This window comes from Hylaeus anthracinus, unplaced genomic scaffold (genome assembly GCF_026225885.1).
Source record: "Hylaeus anthracinus isolate JK02 unplaced genomic scaffold, UHH_iyHylAnth1.0_haploid 12002, whole genome shotgun sequence".
In the NCBI taxonomy this organism is placed as follows: domain Eukaryota; kingdom Metazoa; phylum Arthropoda; class Insecta; order Hymenoptera; family Colletidae; genus Hylaeus; species Hylaeus anthracinus.
In genome coordinates, this window is record NW_026534349.1 from 3,632,426 (window position 1) to 3,651,463 (window position 19,038).

Consider the following 19,038-nt stretch of genomic DNA (forward strand, 5'->3'; position numbering starts at 1 on the left):
GCTCTTTTTCGGTATGTTTCGTTCATGTGCGACTATGGGAAGAGGTGGCACGAGAAATACAGGGTACGTATCGAAATTCTGAGGAAACTTCACATTTTAGTGTCAGAAGAACATGATACTCAAAGAAGTAGCATAACTTTTAATTAAATATCAATACTTACCTCTTGTATCAGGAGAACGTAATGTACGAGTTGGTATCATTATTTTTATTTTTTGCTTGAAACTTACCTTTTTTATGAGGAGATCATGAGGAACGAGTAAGTGTAAAGTGTAAAGTGAAATTAGATTTAGATTAGCAGGGACAACATTCAGGAGCCGTAGCTGGTATTAGCGGTCCGCAGTGGGGATGGTTTCTGTGCATTTATCGTTATAAAAAATTCTATTCTTTTCTGAGAAAAGAAATGTCCTGTCCACGGAAAATCATTAAGTATGGTACAGCAGGTGGCGGTTCGCGATCAGTTAGTTTAGTTGATTAGATTTTCAATCTCTCCAACTCTTGCGTGTTCGCGAAGTCTGTAAATTTGTTCACATGGGAGTCTGTTGATTAGAAACTGTTGTCGTTAATAAAATACTTTCTATGGGCGCGCCTCGGAAGCTTTCCTTTCGGTTGTCGTAAAAAGAACGTTACGGTCGTAACGACTCGTAACGAAACTCTCGAGAGGGCCATTATGAACACACGTTGATACTCTGGAACTAATTATCCTGCATTCTGGCGGCGTGGATGATTTTAACACGACCACGTAAGAGGCTAGTGCGCAAGGGAACGTTAACCATCGCGGTTAACCACGAGATCACCGCGAACCTCGAAGCTTCCGGAACTCACCGAGCAGGTTTAGCCGCTTACTGCACTTACCGTATCTGGAGCGATTAATATCTGGCATGCGTTACATAGACGAAACGTTATCGTAAAAATGGAGAAAATTTACGAATAACGTAACGAAGGAGAATCTTTGAAATCAGTCTCGATATCCTTGTTTCATTTTTTAAATATGCTTAATCGAAACGTCTTAGGAAAATAAGAGAAATAGAGAAATAAAAAGTGGCGTGTAATTCACAAATCGTACGAAGTCTCCGAGGAATAACCAATGTCGTGATATGTAATTAAACGCCTTAAATTGAGGGGCTCTGACTCTAACCCCAGAATTATACGAATAGTATGTAAAATAAAACGAAACGTTACCGTCTGTGTTCCATTTCTGTTTCTTCTTCTTCTTCATATTATTATTATTATTATTATTTCGCCATTTCGCGGTCGAAGCCAAACTAATTTTGCAAGCTTTCATCAGAACTCTTGGCGGCAAACATTTAAAAATTTTAAAATTACTACTAGTGGCGCCATCGGTGGAAAAGAGACCAAGTTTGTTACCGAATAGTTCACAATTCTAAACGCTAGATGGCACCACTGATACCTGACTAACTTTTATACAAAATTTTTCTTCTTATTATATTCTGAGGTGAACTTCTAATCATATTACAGATACAGCGATGTTAATATTCAGCTAGAGAAACGACTCCGAACCTATAACTTCAGCAAAGGAATTATTGAATTTCACTAATTTTGATAAAAACTTGGACGGTTTGCGGTAAGATGGCGCTACATTCAGTTTAGGTAAATAATTCGTTTGACAAAGCGATTAATCAAATTCCAGGTTATAAATCTAACGTTACTCTTTCAAGTTATTGCATATAAGCGTTGTGATGGCATAGAATTATGTAAACATGCAAACAGAAAGAAAATACACGAATAAATAAAGAATTGAATTTGTGGCGCCATCTAGCAGTGGATGGCTAAACTATTTTGGCTACAAACTTGGACGTTCTCCCACCGATGGCGCCACTGACAGTAACTATAATTTTGGTTCTGATCTATGCTTCCAAAATTAGTTCGACCCATATATGCATGTATAACGTGAAACACCTTGAAGACGTTCTCAGGGTTCTTCAACAGATCAGCATCAGACTTTCGCAATCGAAAATCTATACGTAGCATGCTGGGGAAAGCAAGAAATAATAGCTGATTAATGTTGAGTAAATCGTGATTTATTTACAAATTAAATAAACCGAGAGACTGTAAGTCTAAGGCGTCTATAAACTGCGAACAAAGTGTTTCGTCGACAGATTACATGATAAAATCGTATTCGCAGACAGTATCCGCCACGAGGTTTTGCGCAACGATTAATGTCTCCGGCAGTATTTCCTGCGATATGCAAAAACAATATCCAACGAACTCCTCGGCGCTCGATTATGAGTAATTGCGAGTTAATCGTCGCTCGGGTATTCGTCGATGATAAAACAAAAAACGAGATTTCACGACGGGATCAACGTCGATCGTTCGATTCGATTCGAACTCGCTGCTCTCACCGAGCATACATACGCACGTCCCAGAGCGACGGAAATCGAGGGACAACGGAGGGACGATAACATCGATAACAGGAGCCCGCTGTTCTTCTCGCGCGAATCGACAACGATCGTCGATCGAGATCCATTGTTCCTCCGTTCGGCACTCAAGATCCTCACGGAATTCCACGGTATCCTCGGGACTCTTCCATAAGATCTCCAGAGACTCTCGCGGGAGTCTCTCCGAATTTTATCCCTGATCAGTCTAATTCGATTAACAACTCTTCGACGGAGGAACCGTCCCGCGAAAGAACTCTGACGCGTCACCCGCGCCGAAGACCCTTTTCCGAGAAAAGATGGGACACCCGGATCAACGTGTCCCGTCTTTCCTTTCCGGAAACTCTCGTACACCGGTGCCTTCCTACATACATTCACGGTTCGTACAATGCCTCTAGAAAAATGAAAAAACGCGCGGAAGGGACCGACGTACGTTCTCCAGGCGTGCAACGCATCGACGACCCCTCGGCGATGTCCCTCGACACGAAAACAATGTCAGCTTCTCCCAACCGTTGCCTTACAATTGCCGTTCAACCTGGGAAGCATCGTGCGACGAGACGATAGCTCTGCGACCAATGGAGATTGCGGTCGAGACGGAAGATATCGGTCGCTATACTCAGAGGTTGTCGAGAGTCGAGAAGCTACCCTTGTCGCGCTCTACAGCTACTCGGTTGCTCCAGCTCGGACCTCCACCAGAGGAAATACAAGACGAGGGTTTTCACTCGAGAAACTAAACTCGAATTGCCGATATCTTCCGTCTCGTCGCGAGGGATGCCGAGCGATCGCGAATCGTCTGTCGATCGTGATCGATCTCGCGAAGAAACAGCGACGAAGGTAGAAGCTCGACGCGACGATGCAACCGGAAGGCAAACGGCTGTGCACGCGCAGCCTCTAGGGAACAGGATAAAGAAAGAAACGGTTGGGATAGATCGGAAATATGATAGTGTAGGTTCGGAACGGTGAGGATAATTTCGCGACGATGAACGATGAAGGTCGACAATGACGACTACGACGATGACAATGACGACGCTGACGATAATAATATCGATGACGGTACAATATAATGTAATATAATATAATGTAATATTAATAATAATAATAATAATAATAATAATAATAATAATAATAATAATAATAATCCTTATCGTTATACCAATATTCATTATTCAACGATTTATCGGTAAACTCAAAGTATGATAACGGTAGATAACGATTTCTTCTTCTATTCCTTTTTTCCCTCTTCAATTTTCCTCCTAAGGTGTGGGCGTCGGGTGTTGGGGAATAGTAGGTAATTATTACGCTACCGGGACAACAGGTAATAATACTATCGGATAACTAATATCATCTCGCGTAATAATGGGGAGGGGGAGGGGGCAATTCTGTTAGCTCTAAGTGTCTTATTATCCGTTTTAATATAATATATATTTATATATGTATATATGTATACGTATGTATATTTTATACGATTCGTATATACAATAGTTGTTAGTCGTACACAGTCTGAAGGTTTCCTTTTTGTTTTCGCGAGACATTATCCGTTGACGGGAAAAAGAAAAGAAACTGATGATTCGGTGTCGATTCGGTTCGGTACGTAATTAATTAATTACGATTCGACGCGTGCGAAGAAAAAATGAAAAGAAATCGTGCCGCGTTGTCGGTGTGCTCCTTGCGCTCGTATGCGACCGTGTATACTCGTACATGTACGCCCACGCTCGCGCACATATTATATATGTATATATATACACATATATGTATATACACACGTATATATACATATACATATACACATACATACCTATACGTAATATATAACCATAATTAGAGTCATATATATTAACCTCTTTTTTCTTTCATCTCATCTTCTTTAGCACGATTCTGCAAATTCGATTAATTATTCGTAATTTCATTCGATTTACGGTAGGTACTAATTGGGGATCCACGGCGGCAATTGATTAGTGGAACACTTTTTGGCATTTTTTTTTTTGTTTGTTTCATATTTTTTTTCTTCTTGTTTCGTTAGTCCCGCGTTACATATTTTCTACCATCTCGCGAGAAAACGTACCTGTCTCGCTCTCGGTGCGCACTATTTCTCTTTCCTTGCCATTCGCTCGTGCTCTCCTCGTGCTCGTTCTCTCTCAACGTTCTCTTTCTCGGTATATCGTGGCCGCGTGTGTTTGCGTGTGTTCGTGTACTTGTGCGTGCGTTTCTTTTTTTCCCGCCAATCGAGATTCTCTTATACACTCTACTTTCGACTCGTTCGCGTCCTCTTTAAATCTATTCCCTCTGCCCATACGTCGCTCACCTTTCTTCGCCCTGTAAATATACGTCTACGTGTGTAGGTGTGCGTGTGTATGTGTGTGTCTGTGTGTACGCGCGAGTGTACGCATTCGCATCCGTTGAATTCGACTTGGCACAAACAACAGAGTCTTTGTAAAAAAAGGCACTATTTTTGTAAAGCGAAACAGTCACGTGTTATTACGTCTTGTCACCCTAATTTTCCCACTGGTCTCTTCGTTTGCGTTTTGTTCTTCTCCGAGGCCCGAAACGCGAAAGGAGCGGAGCCGATTCGGTCGGACGAACGAACCGAGTCCTCCCCTTTCCCAACTTCCAGCGGTCGAGCATAATCGAGCTCTTCGCGCCTGTCAACCAGTGAAACGATCGCGTGTTATTACGTCTCATCATCCAATTTTTGTTCCTCGGGAGACGCCAGTTCAGCGAACCGAGGACCACTGACCTTCCAAAGACCAACGATCGCGTTCCCCTTTCGAAATATCTAAAACGTCCGCGGTCTCCTAATCCAAAAGTCCGACGATCAATCCATCAAATTCCCGAAAGCGATCCCCAAAAGTGAGATATCCGTCTCTCGTTAATCGATCGACTCGCGCTCGCGAAGAAGAAGCCAGAGCTAGAAAAACGCGTAAAGTATCGTTAGGAGAGAGTTTGGCTGTGTTACGTCCACCTCGAGTCCTGCCAACGACGGTGCTCGCGAATAGATAATCGCGGTGACGTCGTTCGATCCCGTCAACGCGTATAAAAAAACCTCAGTCTTATTGTATTTTAGTGCAAAAAGCGTGTGTAGACATCGAAATGGTCTCGAGTGGTGGCTCGCGACCGAAGATTAGCTCTCTCGAACGCTGAGCGTCCATCGAGAATCCATCGTTTGCGTCCTCTCGCGGATCGAAAACGAGCATCGTCAGGAATGTGAATGCACGCGAGTTCTTGAGATTCCGAGACACTTTTCTACGTTAAATTTCGGCTAGTTTATTATTTACAATCTAATAGTCGAGAGGAAATCTCGTGCTCCGTTGTAGCGCGACTCGAACCAATACAATTCATACGAGTCTTGCTTGCGATCCGAAAATGTTCCAGTCTACGGATAGTCGAATCGTGATTTTTAACGAAAACGTCGTAATCGCGAAAGAGTTGGTTCGAATCGGCGCTCGATTTTCTTCGAGCTCGAAACTGGTGATTTGTAAACGGTATATAAATGTCGGAACGGTGTGTACAGAGTGTATACAATACAATACGAGTATCAAAATTTTGAAAAGACACCTACGCGGTATGAAAATGCGATCCGTTCGACTGACGTCTTTCTCGTCCTCCCGCGGGCCAAGACTTGGCCGCCTACTGGTTTCCGATTATTTTGTCCTGGTAATCGGTAATGGTAAACTACGTTTGTAATTATTTGGAGCTAATTACGACCGAGTAAGAGATTCGTCTTCGGTCGTCATCGATAAATCGCGTTTTGCCTGATATCGCTGCAGAGGAGAAACATCGAAGGCGATGGGAAAACAAAAGCGGATAGATGATTGGACGCGAGGATCCGTCGATCCAGGAACAAGGATTAGAGGGAAGTGGGTCCTTTGAGGAAGCGATTCTTCCGCCTCGACCACGAGGAGAAAATTTCTGCTGAGTTTCGGAGTGTACAAATGGTAGAAAAAGCGAGGAAAACGTCGAACGTTTCGGAAAAGTGTTTCTCTCGGCGCGTGGTGCGGTTTTCTCCTCGCGGTACACGGGGACGTTCGTGTTTTCTTCTCGAGACACTCGGTCGTTCGTGAACGGCGGCTGTCGACGACTCTCCTCTTCCTCCTAACTGGTAGAGATGAGCGCAATTAATTCCGTATAATAAATAACGAATAGAAACTCTGTACAACGATTTATCTTTTATTCGATAGTCGAATTTTTGTTAAATAAGAATTTTGTCCATCTCTGTTAACCGGTGTGCGCTGCTCCTTTCCGTTGCGCTGAGTTTCGTCCTCTATCGACTTTTTTCTAGCATTCTCTCTCTCTCTCTCTCTCTCTCTCTCTCTCTCTCTCTCTCTCTCTCTCGCTCGCTCTCTCGCTCTCTCGCTCGCATACAGTTTAAACAGTTAAGTAGAAAAAAGAAAGCGATACAAACGAATTAGTCAGTTACAGACATTGACACAGCCAAATCTTTGTTTAAACATCTTTCCCCCGTGTTGTTTGTCCCGATACGCGCGAGTGCGTGCACTCGTCATCCCCTCCTCACCGATTGATCCCCCCTTATTAAATCCTACTATTGGGAAGCAACTCGTTCTCCGATAGGAAAAGGATAATCGCGCCGACGTAGAAGACAATTTTCCGACGGATGTTCAGTACCAGAGGTCGAAACGTTGGGTTATCCCTCGCTTATTATCCTTTTTCTACTGGTTATCACTTACGCTAGCCTGTATCATAATTCATTTCGTTCCTACCTCCTCGCCCACGTTCTTCTCACCGAACCCGATTGAACACTTGGTGGATATTGCGTTGTGCGTGCACCGGACGAATCCCATCGCGCGTTCATCGGAGAGCCAATGGTCGTTGGATCAGCGCAGAGATCGTGCAAAATTTTATTCGAATAACAGATAACGAATAGAGACAACGTACAGCGATTTATTCACAATGTTTACTCGATCGAACAGTTCAATTTTTATTTGTTCACTGTGAAATATCTCGCTGCGTAACACGAAGTCTAATTTTTATTCAACGAGTAACGAATAAATCGATTAAACTGCCATTTCATTAACGTGAAATATTTCATTTTGTAACTCGAACATTAACTTTTTATCGAACGAGTAACGGATAAACAATGATTTACCTTTCAGTCGTTCATTTTGCGACAGAGACGGCCAAATCTCTCGGCGTGGATAAAAGTTTCGAGTAACGATTTAAAAGGTGAACAACCTTCGATCCGTTATTCGTTTGATCGAACACGTTGCATTTCAAATGTTCTTTTTTTTTGTTTTTTTTTTTTTTTTTTATTATTTATAACGTTGTCCATGTCTGCTATGCGATTACTTTTGTAACAATCGCTCACAATTGTCAGATGAAAAATTACATCTGTAATCCGCAATCATGAGTCGATAACTGGTAACATTTTAGAGATAATCGTGACTGCTTACTCATTAATCATTAATCATGACTATCGGATTAGTCGGTGATCATGATCATACATTATATTTTCGCCCAACGCTATCGTCTGACCCAACAAGGATATGCAAGGCTCGTTGACGCGCGACGGTTTCTCAAAATTTGTCTAATCGTCCAAGAGGAAAGCTACTCTACGAGTCGTCCGGTTCGTCGCACAATGTATCGTAACGTTGCTCGTCGGCCGACTATAAACACAGCGTTCCACTCGCGACCGATCTAACTATTTACTTTCTACTATAACGAACACTGGCTTTCCTGGTGTGACTTCCGAGTATATGTACGTGTTTCTACACTGTCGCTTCTGATCCTTGTGTAACGTCCTTTCAAAAAAGTCACGGAAACATTTGGATTCGAGTGTCCTAGACAAACTTAAATACTTTTCGTATCGTTAAAAATAATAAAAGAGAAATTGCCGAGTACGAATAATTACTTAGAGGCGACAGTGTACACGCGTGTACGTGTGTACTTGTGTATGTATGTTTCAGAAGAGGTAAGTTTTATCCCCGTGTAACGAGATATCGGATGAATCGTTTGGTAATATCGATCACACAGGTCTGCGTGTATATGTGTTTATGTGTGGATATATGTATATGCGTTTATCGTTTCCCCCGGTGGTACATATACAAGAATGAAAAAGAGAAAAGAAAAACGTCGCATGCCTCCTCTTTCAGTCCGTAGATTCACATGTACATGCGATTGTGATATTAAAAATAATAATAATATAATAATAATAATAATAATAATAATAATAATAATAATAATAATAATAATATTAATAATATTAATAATAATATAATAAAAATAATAATAATGATAATAATTATTATAGTTTTATATATATATAATATTTGTATATATAATTTTCTATGTACACAAGGTAGCCAATGAATTATTACACCGCTCGTTAAAGATTCGTCTGGATCCCCACTCGTAACGTATCGAGCTCCTAGAAAACATCACATAGATACGTCAGAGACCAACAAGTTCTAAAAATCGACACAGGTCCTCGAAAAACGAAGCCGACGCGCAACCACCCCTCCGCTGCTTCGAAACTCTCGAGCCTCCATTTATGTATCTGTTCGCGCGCGTACGACGCGTAAAAACGATTTAACTACAACCCTCCTCCACTAGTACTCCCATTTCCACCCTTCCACGGCTCTCTCGATCTCGCCTCGTACAAGTTCACCTTCGTCCTCCTACGTTTACTCTCAATTTTCCTACACTCGATCGATTATCGTGCTCTCTTCTCGCGTACGAAAAGAATTGGCACAGCCCGTTAACCCTCCATTGCACGAATTTTATCCTACGGTTTCGTGATAGAAAGTATTTCTCGACTATTTATACATTAGCGATCAACGTTTGAGGTAAGCGTTAGGCAGAGCCGAGCAAAATTTTATTCGAATAACGGACAACGAATAAATACAACGTACAGCGATTTACTCGCGATGCTCGTCCGGCCGAACGGTTACATTTTTATTTCGAAGCATTAATTTTTATCCTAAGAGTATCGAACGAAAAATTGTTCGCTTTTCGTTCGATATTCGACGTTTCTATCTAGACAAGAATTTTACCCATCTCTGGCGATAACCGGCTGAATGTGCACAGCCATGTGAACCCCCTCTATATCGTGCATCGCAAATCCCGTAAAATTTCCTCGGTGAATTTCACAAGGATCCATTTTCTTTCGCGTGATGCAATAGAGGGTTAAACGGAATCAAATGGAAACAGAAAGAAAAAAAAACGTTCGTCTTGCCACGTCCCTTAGTTTACAGCGTCGCTAATAAAAAGTACTAAGTATAAGGGTAGCAATGAATAGTAGCAGTTCACCTTACCAGCTAGGGCGAATATTTTGTAAAATCGTAGCAATTGCTTCTTGCGGTAATAAAAAGTAAAAAGAAACGCGTGGATAGTCGCTAGACGGTAAAGGCTCATTTCTCCAAACTCTTAACGTGTCCTCTAAGTCTAGTTGATTCCATTGGTGTGTATGCATGTATGTATGTCAGTGTTTTCGTCCATTTCACTCGTTTCATCGGCTTAAGAAATGATTCGTCGTCTTACGAATACATGTATACGTGTGTGTGTGTATATATATATGTATGTATGTAAATGTATTTGTATTTCTTCTTCTTCTTCTTTTTTTTTCAGTCGGTTTCGCGGCGCCCCGACGGCGCACATCGATTTTCCCAAAAAGTTCTCCCGCGGTGCTACTCACCCTCTCTCCTTCTCGTATATTTTCTTCCATTCATTCACGTTTATTAGCACACTCGCTCCCACTCGGACTCTCCCCTTTTCTTCGCGTGTTTTCCTTTCTACTATTTATACCCTTCTTGCCACAAGAAAATTTAAACAAAGAAGTATATGTGTGTATGTGTGTGGTGTGTTTCTCACCAGTCGCGCGTTGTTCTCTCGTTACCTCGCACACCGTCTCTCTCCCACGTTCGCTCGTTCCATTTGCTCCTATCCTCGTACCCCGTTAGCATCGATAGAAAGTCTCTACGTGTACGATCCTACGCATAGTCTTCGCCAAAGTGTTGGCAGCGACGCGATACACGCGCATATTTCGGTCGCCGTTTGCCGCTTCGAGGGGTTCTCGTCGATCAACCCCCCGTTCTCGCGGCTCTTAACCCTTCGTTTCGTGAAATGACCGGTGTCCTTGGTTCTAGTTGAGGTATACTATTCTGTGAGATGCATGTACAATTAATAAAAATATTCGCTGATCGTTCGTTAATTAAAATAGTGCTGCCAGCGGTCGACTCGAATGGCTTCAAAGAACGATCTCGAAGCTTCGCGACGAATTATCGCTCGACGATACCTATCGCGATCGGAGATTCGACATTTTTCATTCTTACATAGAGATTCAGAGATAGCTTTGGACACCTTTCGAATAGCAGCTGTAGCGGTTGGCGCAAGCAGCTGGTGATTCATGTTTTCATTGCGTAGACTCCGATCGCAACGTAAATCCAAAGTAGAGCGAAAGGCTCTACTCGGCGTTAATCGTTTGTCGCGAAAAGATCGATCGACGCGTTCTTTGGTCTGTCGTTTCTTCGGCGCCATCCTCGACGACCCGGATAATCCCAAGCTGAACCCTATTCTCCTGGAAAAATAAACTTTCGCGCTCAGTTTCGTTCTCAGTTCTGCGAGCTACGTTCCGTTTCGCGGCTGACGAAACGAAGGGTCAATATGCTCGGCGACGTTCCCGTCAGCGCAGCGTCGCGACGGCGGGCAGGGCCCGCCCTACGTCCGTCGATCCGTCGATCAGCGTCCGAACGCAGGCGATGTGACAACAGGTCCTGGCTCGCGGCGACAACTCACTTCGGCACGCGATAGTAACGGAGCACCAGATACCCAAGGGTGCGGAACACCACGAGAAACGCCAAGAGAACGGCCGTGTTCGCCCAGAGTGGAAGACCCGAACCCCTGGCGCCGCCTTGGCTCTCCAGAATCGCGGTGACGGGTATCGTGGTGGCGTTCCTGCACTCCGGAAACTTGCTTGGTTGCGAGCATCTATAGTAAAACAAGTAAACGTTAAACCATGGTGGGTGGAACAGCGAGCGAACGACGAGGGACGACGTTGGGTCACGTAGGATTCGGGTCCGAGGTATATCCAACGATGCTAACGTAACCTAACGGGTCGCGCAAAACAGTACCGGGTCGATACGGTGAAAACGGTTATCAAAAAAATTTTTAGGGGTCTCGGTTAACCGCGAGAATGGAGTTCTCGTTGTGACTGAAACGAAACTCGTTAGAATTTTCTCGGATCTTTGTTAGCATCGCGACCCTGACTGAGGTACTTATTTTTCGTGCTTTTACCCGCGAACCGTTTCCGCTTCCAAAACCGTCGCTTTCTTTTTCGCCTCTAGATTCGCGTGGATAAACGGATCAGCCTCGGCTAACCCGATTAACGCGTCGTCGCGGATCATTGGAGGGTGTCTCGCACGAGACTCGGGGAATTTCACGATCTCGAGTCGGACGAATTGAAACGACTAGGAACGGAGGAGTGAATAATGCATGAGGGCTGTCCCGGTTTGAAGTTCATCTATTATTTAAACGCGGCGTTCCTCCGATGCAATTAGCGACACTTGGAGAGCGTTCGCCAACTGCCGTCGCGGTTTTTATTTAATAAGCCTCATCGATTCGCGGGATCGAGTTGAAATCGGAGAGCGAGACGCGTTTGCGTGTTACTGAATTTCCATGGAAAGTCTAGGCTGAATGTAAAGTTCGTACGGGCAAATGAGTAATCGCGTCTACGTTAACGTATGTAAGTAGAAACTACTAGGGGAATGGTTAATCGGAAAAATCAATGGACAAAGTTGGCAGCGAAGGAAACGTGCACTGCTACGTGTAGACGGGACTACTAGTGGTTCGGGTTAGAGGTCGAACGTACACTTTTGAACTGACAAATTAGTGCAAAGGAACCGAGATCCTTGGAGAGATCTCGGGTCTCGGCTGGAATCGTCGAACAAGTGGCAAGGGCACACGCGAACGAGAACGCCTACGAGGGTTTATCTACTTACGTGATCGGCTCACCGACGCCGAATTCCAGGATTTGCATGTTCTGATAGGCATAGTGCACCATGCTCGCGTATCTGGCCCACGCGAGCCAAGGTGGAACCGCCGTCGCCAAATAACCGCCTAGCAACTGCGTCGCGAGTGTGTAGAGCGCGGACGCGGTTATGCTAACCTGGAGGTCCAAACAGCAGGCGCCAACAAAGAATCCCACACTCTGAAATCAGACGGCGAAAAATTCTTAGCTTTCGCTAGACTCGCTCGTTTCGAATACAAGAAAGACGCGCCATCGTGTTCCGCGAGGTACGCTTAAAATCGAAAGTGCTCGTTGAATCTTTCAAATATTCTACGCGAGCCGACGACTTTTGACGAATTATGTCGTCGCACTTGGTTCTAAACGCGACTGTACACGTCGTGTATTGTGAAACGCGAGAGTTACTCATTTCCGTCAATAGGTAGGTGGTTTTGAAAGTAAATCGCGACCGCCTTTCATGCTACAATGACTTAGTATTGACCGTAGGTGGACAGTGTCGAGGGCTGACGGGAGGGAGAAGGGGGGGAAGTACGACAAAAAATATGAAACCGCGAAATTCTTGGTGTTTATGTTTTGCGCTGGGAAAATATTCGCCGCGATTGCGTCAGAGCAACGCGACACTCGTCGCCGGCACGGCAATACCAACCATTCGTACTTCGTCGACAACGAAAACCGTCGATTCGACAGTTCTTTACATTGTTATCCCAATCTGTCCGATTAATCCAAAATGCTTTTTCGAAAAATATCTCGAGTTTATCGCACCGTTCGAGTACTATCGAGTATTCGAATACCGAGTTATCTTACATGCGGGTCCAAGTTCTCCCTCTGTAAACAAACGTTCTCGACTCTTCTATTTCTGCTATTTGAACGCTTTGCACGCGCGTTGCGCGGAAACCTCGCGATCGTATTCGCTGACCATAAGCACCGGACGGACGCCCATAGGTGTTCGCCGCGTTGGTTTCGTACCGTGTCGTTAATACCCCATTATTAAGGACTAATTATCGTCGTTTGTAGTCTCCGTGGCAACTCTGACCCGAGAGTCGCGTTCCGGTCGGATTCAGGCCACTGAATACGCGTAAAACTACAACCTCTACTTGGAGCCTTTACGACTTCCTTTTGCACGCGGGATAATAAAATGAAGTACCTATTTTACTCCGGGAAACGAAACCGTGAGCGCTAGTCTCGTAATGTCTTTGTTTCGGAAGCGCGTGTTCGCGAGGAGGCGTCGGAGTTGCAAGAGTGTGAGAGTCGGCGATAAGTTCGCTTGATAATAATCATCGTATAATAATTTTTATTTTTCGCAAAGAAGGTGAACGAGACGTACCTGCGCGACGACGGTGTTGAGTAAGAGGAACGCCAGCAGAGTGACGAAAACTGCCGGACTGTGGAAGCCCAACATCGGGTAACTAATGATATGGTAGACCGCGGGCAGTGTAATCGTAAGCGGCAGCTCGCCGACCATTTTCGCTAGGTAATAGGCAGAGAGCCGATACGATCCAGACAACCGCTCCTTGTTGATAACCTCCCGTTCGGGAGGAACTGAAAAACAAAACATTTCATTTCCGTTAGTTGGAGTTGCATATTTAAACGTTCGATTACGAGACAACGTTCAGAGGATTCTACGTTCGGTGGATAAAAGGAAAAACATGTTCCAGGGCGTTTCGAGGACCTTCTCGGATCGCGCGAGAAATATGTAATACGAAAATACAACTATTGGAACAGACCCACGGAACAAACTTCGTAGGAATAAATCCGCTCCCGAGGGGATCCTGTGAAGCTTATTGGACGTGGCAAACTGGAAGGTACTCGGACGTTTCTGTGAGAAACCCATTTGTCGCGGATGGGAATCTCTGTAAATGTCTCGGAAACGGAGCGGCCGTTTCGACGACGAAGATAAAAAGGGAACGAAGAAAGCGTCGAACGATGCTAGAAATTTGTACTTGTCTATTCGAATACTCGAACGCTACGATAACTGGATGAAATAAACAATAAACGTTCGTTTATTTAAATTTTATCTCGCTCGGACATGGAAGATCCGCGAAAGGGGTTGATGAAAGGGAAGGAAGAGAAGAATCAGTGGCGATGCTAAAATCGGTTTTACAGCTTCGAAGGGAACCGACGTCCTTTTCGAGTTCCCTTTTAGCGTCTCGCCGGGCCGTTTCGCTTTCTACGGGGGATAAGTGACGACGATTGTAAAACGCCACACGGTCGTCAAAGGAGCAGAGGCTAGAACCGTGGCGAACTTCTATGCCTAAGTTATGCGGCTCCTAAAATAGTCGGGGAATAGCCGTGCGCCTATTAACTTTTCCGTTTTATCGTTTACTGCCCTTTGTTCCCGACGATTTGTCACCTTTATCCGGCCCGGGCTGGGGTATCCGTCGACGTTGTCCGCTACGCTCGTCGAGCGTGAATCTTTATTGCACTTTCTTCTCGGAGGGACGCGTCAGTGAAATCGTCCCGGAGATGGGTTCTGCTAATTTTCATCGCGATGAATTTAAAAGTAGCACTTAGCTATTTTCATCCTCGCTTCGCTCCCCTGAGTTTCGTCTGCGGGGACGCTTTACGATTGCACATTTATAATTGTCAGAGAAATGCACGGAGAAATACACTTCCTATAAATTATTATAAGAAGCAGAAATTTAGGTATACTCAGACACGAGCAAGCTGACATCGCGAACGAGTAAAATCGCTATTGAAAAGATCGCGAAGTAGACTTTCCTCGCGAAGAAATGTTGAATTTGACCGTGGATCGTATCGGGACGAGCGTCGTACGACAGTGTGATTCCCCGTCTGAAATTCGTCACGCTTGTTTTGCACGGCATCGTCGACAAAAGGGCCTCAATTGCGCTCAGTGGGTCACGACGCGACCTACATGACTAACATTCTTGATTGACCCGTTCTCTGGTCCTTTGCAAATCTTTGCAATAAAAAAAAACGGGCATCGCTGAATGGCTGATTGAGCTCGCTGCGTCGTCGTGACTCAATTAACCAATCTGCTCGATCTGCTTCTGCGAGTTGCGCAATGCCGAGCCGACTACCTGAGAATCTCGACGTTCCGTTGGCTCTACGTGTCCGCGGTTACTTTTTTTTTTTTTTTACGAACGCGAACAATCGATGTCTTTTTGATTTTCCGGAAGATCGAAGTCTCGAGAACGCTATTCCGAAAATATCGCGATGAAATTCGAATCGAACTTTCTACTGAAACAATTTGAACGGCGGCAACTTACAACTGGAGAGTGCACCAAAGTGTGCGAACAGCATCCAATACGTGGTGCTGAAGAACATCCAGCCCTGGATGTCGTGAAGAGCCGCCTCGGTTCTGGGAAGCCTTAGCCACAGCAGTCCGGCGAGCAAGCCAAGGGCTATCGTTTGCAACCAATTCAAACGAGACAGCATCCGTGGCCGTGCCTCTTGAAAGTTTCTTTCTGATAATACCTGGAATCACAAAACAACGCGACTTTTTGAATCGTAAGGCGAAGTAACGAGTCGTAATCGTACACGTCGTCGAACTGGTTAAATCGTAAAAAATGTTTTGGCGAATATAGTTTTTAGCTGCCGTGGAAGGTTCGATGATTGCATCAACTCGCAACCGTCGAACCCTTTAAGAAGTTGCAACTGGAGGTATTACGAATCGACGGATTCGTCCGATCGCGATAGTCGCGATAATTGAGTAATTAACGTTGTCAAGTTCCTCTCCGTTCTTCACGGTTAAATAGCGTGCGTATATAGTTATAATTTAAAGGGACCTTCGGAATCGGCATTGTGCAACTTTGCGTTCTATTTCCTCACGGCCGCCGATATAATTGAACTCCACCGAAGAGGTGTAGCGTAGCAACGTTGACATTGTCACGCGCTCACGAGGGGCAATATTTCTATCGTTAACTTATTCGTTTGGATAATTAATCGGTCGAAAGCCAGCTTCGCACGCATCGCCGCTACGAATCCAACGGTGAAGGAATTCGCGGAAAGGGTGAAACACTCTCCGCCTCGATAGAGCTGAAACGCGAGTGGAAGAACGGTTCCGTCGGGTAAAAGTGATGCAAGTGGCGAGGTGCGTTCGTACAAAGAGCGGCATCATCGCAAACGGGCATACTGGTCGCGGTAATTATCCGGATATGGCGAATCGTGTAAACGCGACCTAGATCCCCATTCTGCGCGGTCGGTCCTCTTTAGCACCGCGTTGCGCGTGCACTTTTCATTCGTCGATTCGGCAACTACGAATGTCGCGTACATCGTGATCCAAGAAAGCGTGATCGTAACTTTCGCGCGGTGACGCTCGCGGTTTAATTCGGCTTGGCGTCGTTTTTAATTCGATCCAGTTAATTTCCAGCGCGAAGAGAGATTACTTTGCTTCCATTCTCCGGTGCGAGAAAATTGCTCGATCAAATTTTCAACGAGGAGAACATGTTGCGCGAAAATTGCGTTGTCGCGAGGGGAACTCGAGCCGAGTGCAACGCAACACCTTCGACGAAACGAACAACGAGACTTCGCTGCCTTGAAAGTTATCTGGAATGCGTTAATAGTCTCGTTTTAAACAGCCGACGACTGATACGAATTTAATGCGAGCATTACACTTGAATTCTGATGTCATTTCCATTTACCAGCGGTATTATCTCTCGCATACCAGACCACCCATCTAAATTTTCATATTACCGTTCCATGCTCTATTAATTTCTCGCGTGCAATCGAACTTTTCGATCTCTCCTTCGGCCAGCTTCCAATACCGATATCTCCACGTGCTTCGTTCACCTAGATACACGAAACGACGATGGCCTATGAAACTGCGCCATTGCCCTACATAATTTCCACATTCTTCGCTTACCATCGGGTAGCGTCGCAATTCTGTGCCATTTTTTCGATAATCGGTACCGCAGTTTTTTTTTTTTTTAAGACCGAACAAGATCGACTATAAAATATATTACCAACGTTAGATTTACTTATTAAATATTATCGGACAAACACGGCGATGATTTTTTCGCGCATTCGAACGCGTGTTCTTTTAATCGAATTCGTGTTTGGAAAGTAGACAAGCGCGAAAAGAAACCCTAACATCTTACGATACCGAGCAAACAAGGTCCGTACGTTTGTCGGGATAATATTTGTAGAACGTTCATCATCCTAGAACCGTAGATCTACCTAGAGTCAACACTTTCAGCCGGAAGATTCATCTTCCAGAAGTCTTTACCGCATTATTGCATCTTCCCAGATAGAAAGATTAATCTCTCGCAAAAAGTTTCCTCGTCCTCCCGTAGCTCGTGGAGTAATCGATAAAGGATTCGCCGAAAGAACACCCTCTCGCGTCTCTATTTCGCCGTAAAGCTTCGCTCGGCTCTCTTATTTGGTTTTATGCGGAATAATAAACCCCGCTGCGCCGGTAGTTACGAGTCTGATTACAGAAAACATTCGCGGTACTCACTTTGAATTGCGACCAGAAACTGGTGGGCCACTGCCAGGAATAGTCGTCGTCCGCGGAACTGGCGCTGCTGCTGGCGTGGCTTTGCGTGTCCAACCACAGCGTACGACCTTCGTCTTCCTTCGCTGTAAATCATCGACGGAATGAAGGGCTGAAAGTTGCTTCGACGGTCTCGCGGGAAATTCGCGTTTCGTCTCTAAGGACAGGCGAATTATTTTTGTTCGATAGCGAGTCGTTGAAATTTTAACAAAAACTCGCGAACGATTCAAAAGAGAAGATAGAGGAGAACAAAGAACGTTGAATATTCGTAGCTCTACCGTTTAAAGAACGAGTATAGCAATTATTCGTCTGGCTTAATTTTTCCCAGCGTCGGTCCGGTTATTTACAAGAGAAACCGTGCATGCACGCGAGCTAACGAACGACCGCAGGTCGTAGACTACGTTTTACCGTTGTGGCTGATGTGGTGCTCGTGATAATGGATGAGATGGTCGCAGAGCGGATGTTGGCTGGGATTATATTCCGGACGAAGTTCCGGCGGGCAGTCGGGTCCCTGTCTTGCGTTCCTCGCAGCGGCTACGATGCGATCCCGAACCTCTTCTGGCCCCTTTATTTGCTCCACTGAAACAATCGGACGTTCCTCTGTTGTACCACGATCTACCCGTTACATTCGAGAACCGTAAAACTCTCGACCTTGCGACGAGGTCTTTTTAATCGTTCTACCGGGCCCGCCTCGTTAACTATTATTGCACTTTGCGACTTTATAACTGCACGGCTACGATCACGCAAAAGCCGTGTTCGCGTAGAGGCGAATGCAGTCATACTTTATTATTCGTTTCTGTCGTTTTTGGAACGAATGCTAGCAAATTTTACTCGTCCTTCGTGAAATACAAATGAATTTTTCTATAGTCTCGTTGTTCGAAGCAACGCAAAGTACTCACGTATAAAGTCGGCAGGGTTGTAGTGTGGTAAAAGCGTCAGTCCTATCGTGGAGAAAAACCTGCCGATATTCGACGTCGAGCCATAGTACGCCACCTGACCCCGACTCAACAGAAGAAGCTTACTGAAGCTGTGGAACATCCTCGAACTGGGTTGATGCACTGTCACCACGATGCTCTTGCCCTCCTGCTCCGCGTATTTCTTCAGTCGTGAAATAAGCGCCTGTGCTGAATGCGAGTCCAGCCCGCTGGTTGGTTCCTGGGGAAGCGACAGCATACAGGTTAATCTCGTTCCGTTCCTTCTACGGCGACGACAATGCAAT

The 19,038-nt window shown here is 44.9% G+C and overlaps 1 protein-coding gene across 3 annotated transcripts in view; it reads right to left on the minus strand.

Annotated features, from left to right (window-relative positions):
* Positions 1-2,024: 2,024 nt before the first annotated feature.
* The window catches only part of LOC128891535 (uncharacterized), a 109,350-nt gene continuing 92,336 nt past the window's right edge, over positions 2,025-19,038 (minus strand). For all 3 annotated transcript variants that reach the window (XM_054151087.1, XM_054151089.1, XM_054151088.1), the window contains 7 exons: positions 18,719-18,974; positions 18,228-18,398; positions 17,784-17,905; positions 15,595-15,802; positions 13,692-13,906; positions 12,342-12,550; positions 2,025-11,331 (listed from right to left, as the gene is read on the minus strand). In XM_054151087.1, the coding sequence (XP_054007062.1) occupies positions 11,136-11,331; positions 12,342-12,550; positions 13,692-13,906; positions 15,595-15,802; positions 17,784-17,905; positions 18,228-18,398; positions 18,719-18,974 (1,377 nt within the window). In that variant the 3' untranslated portion in view covers positions 2,025-11,135. The remainder of the gene's footprint in view (positions 11,332-12,341; positions 12,551-13,691; positions 13,907-15,594; positions 15,803-17,783; positions 17,906-18,227; positions 18,399-18,718; positions 18,975-19,038) is intronic.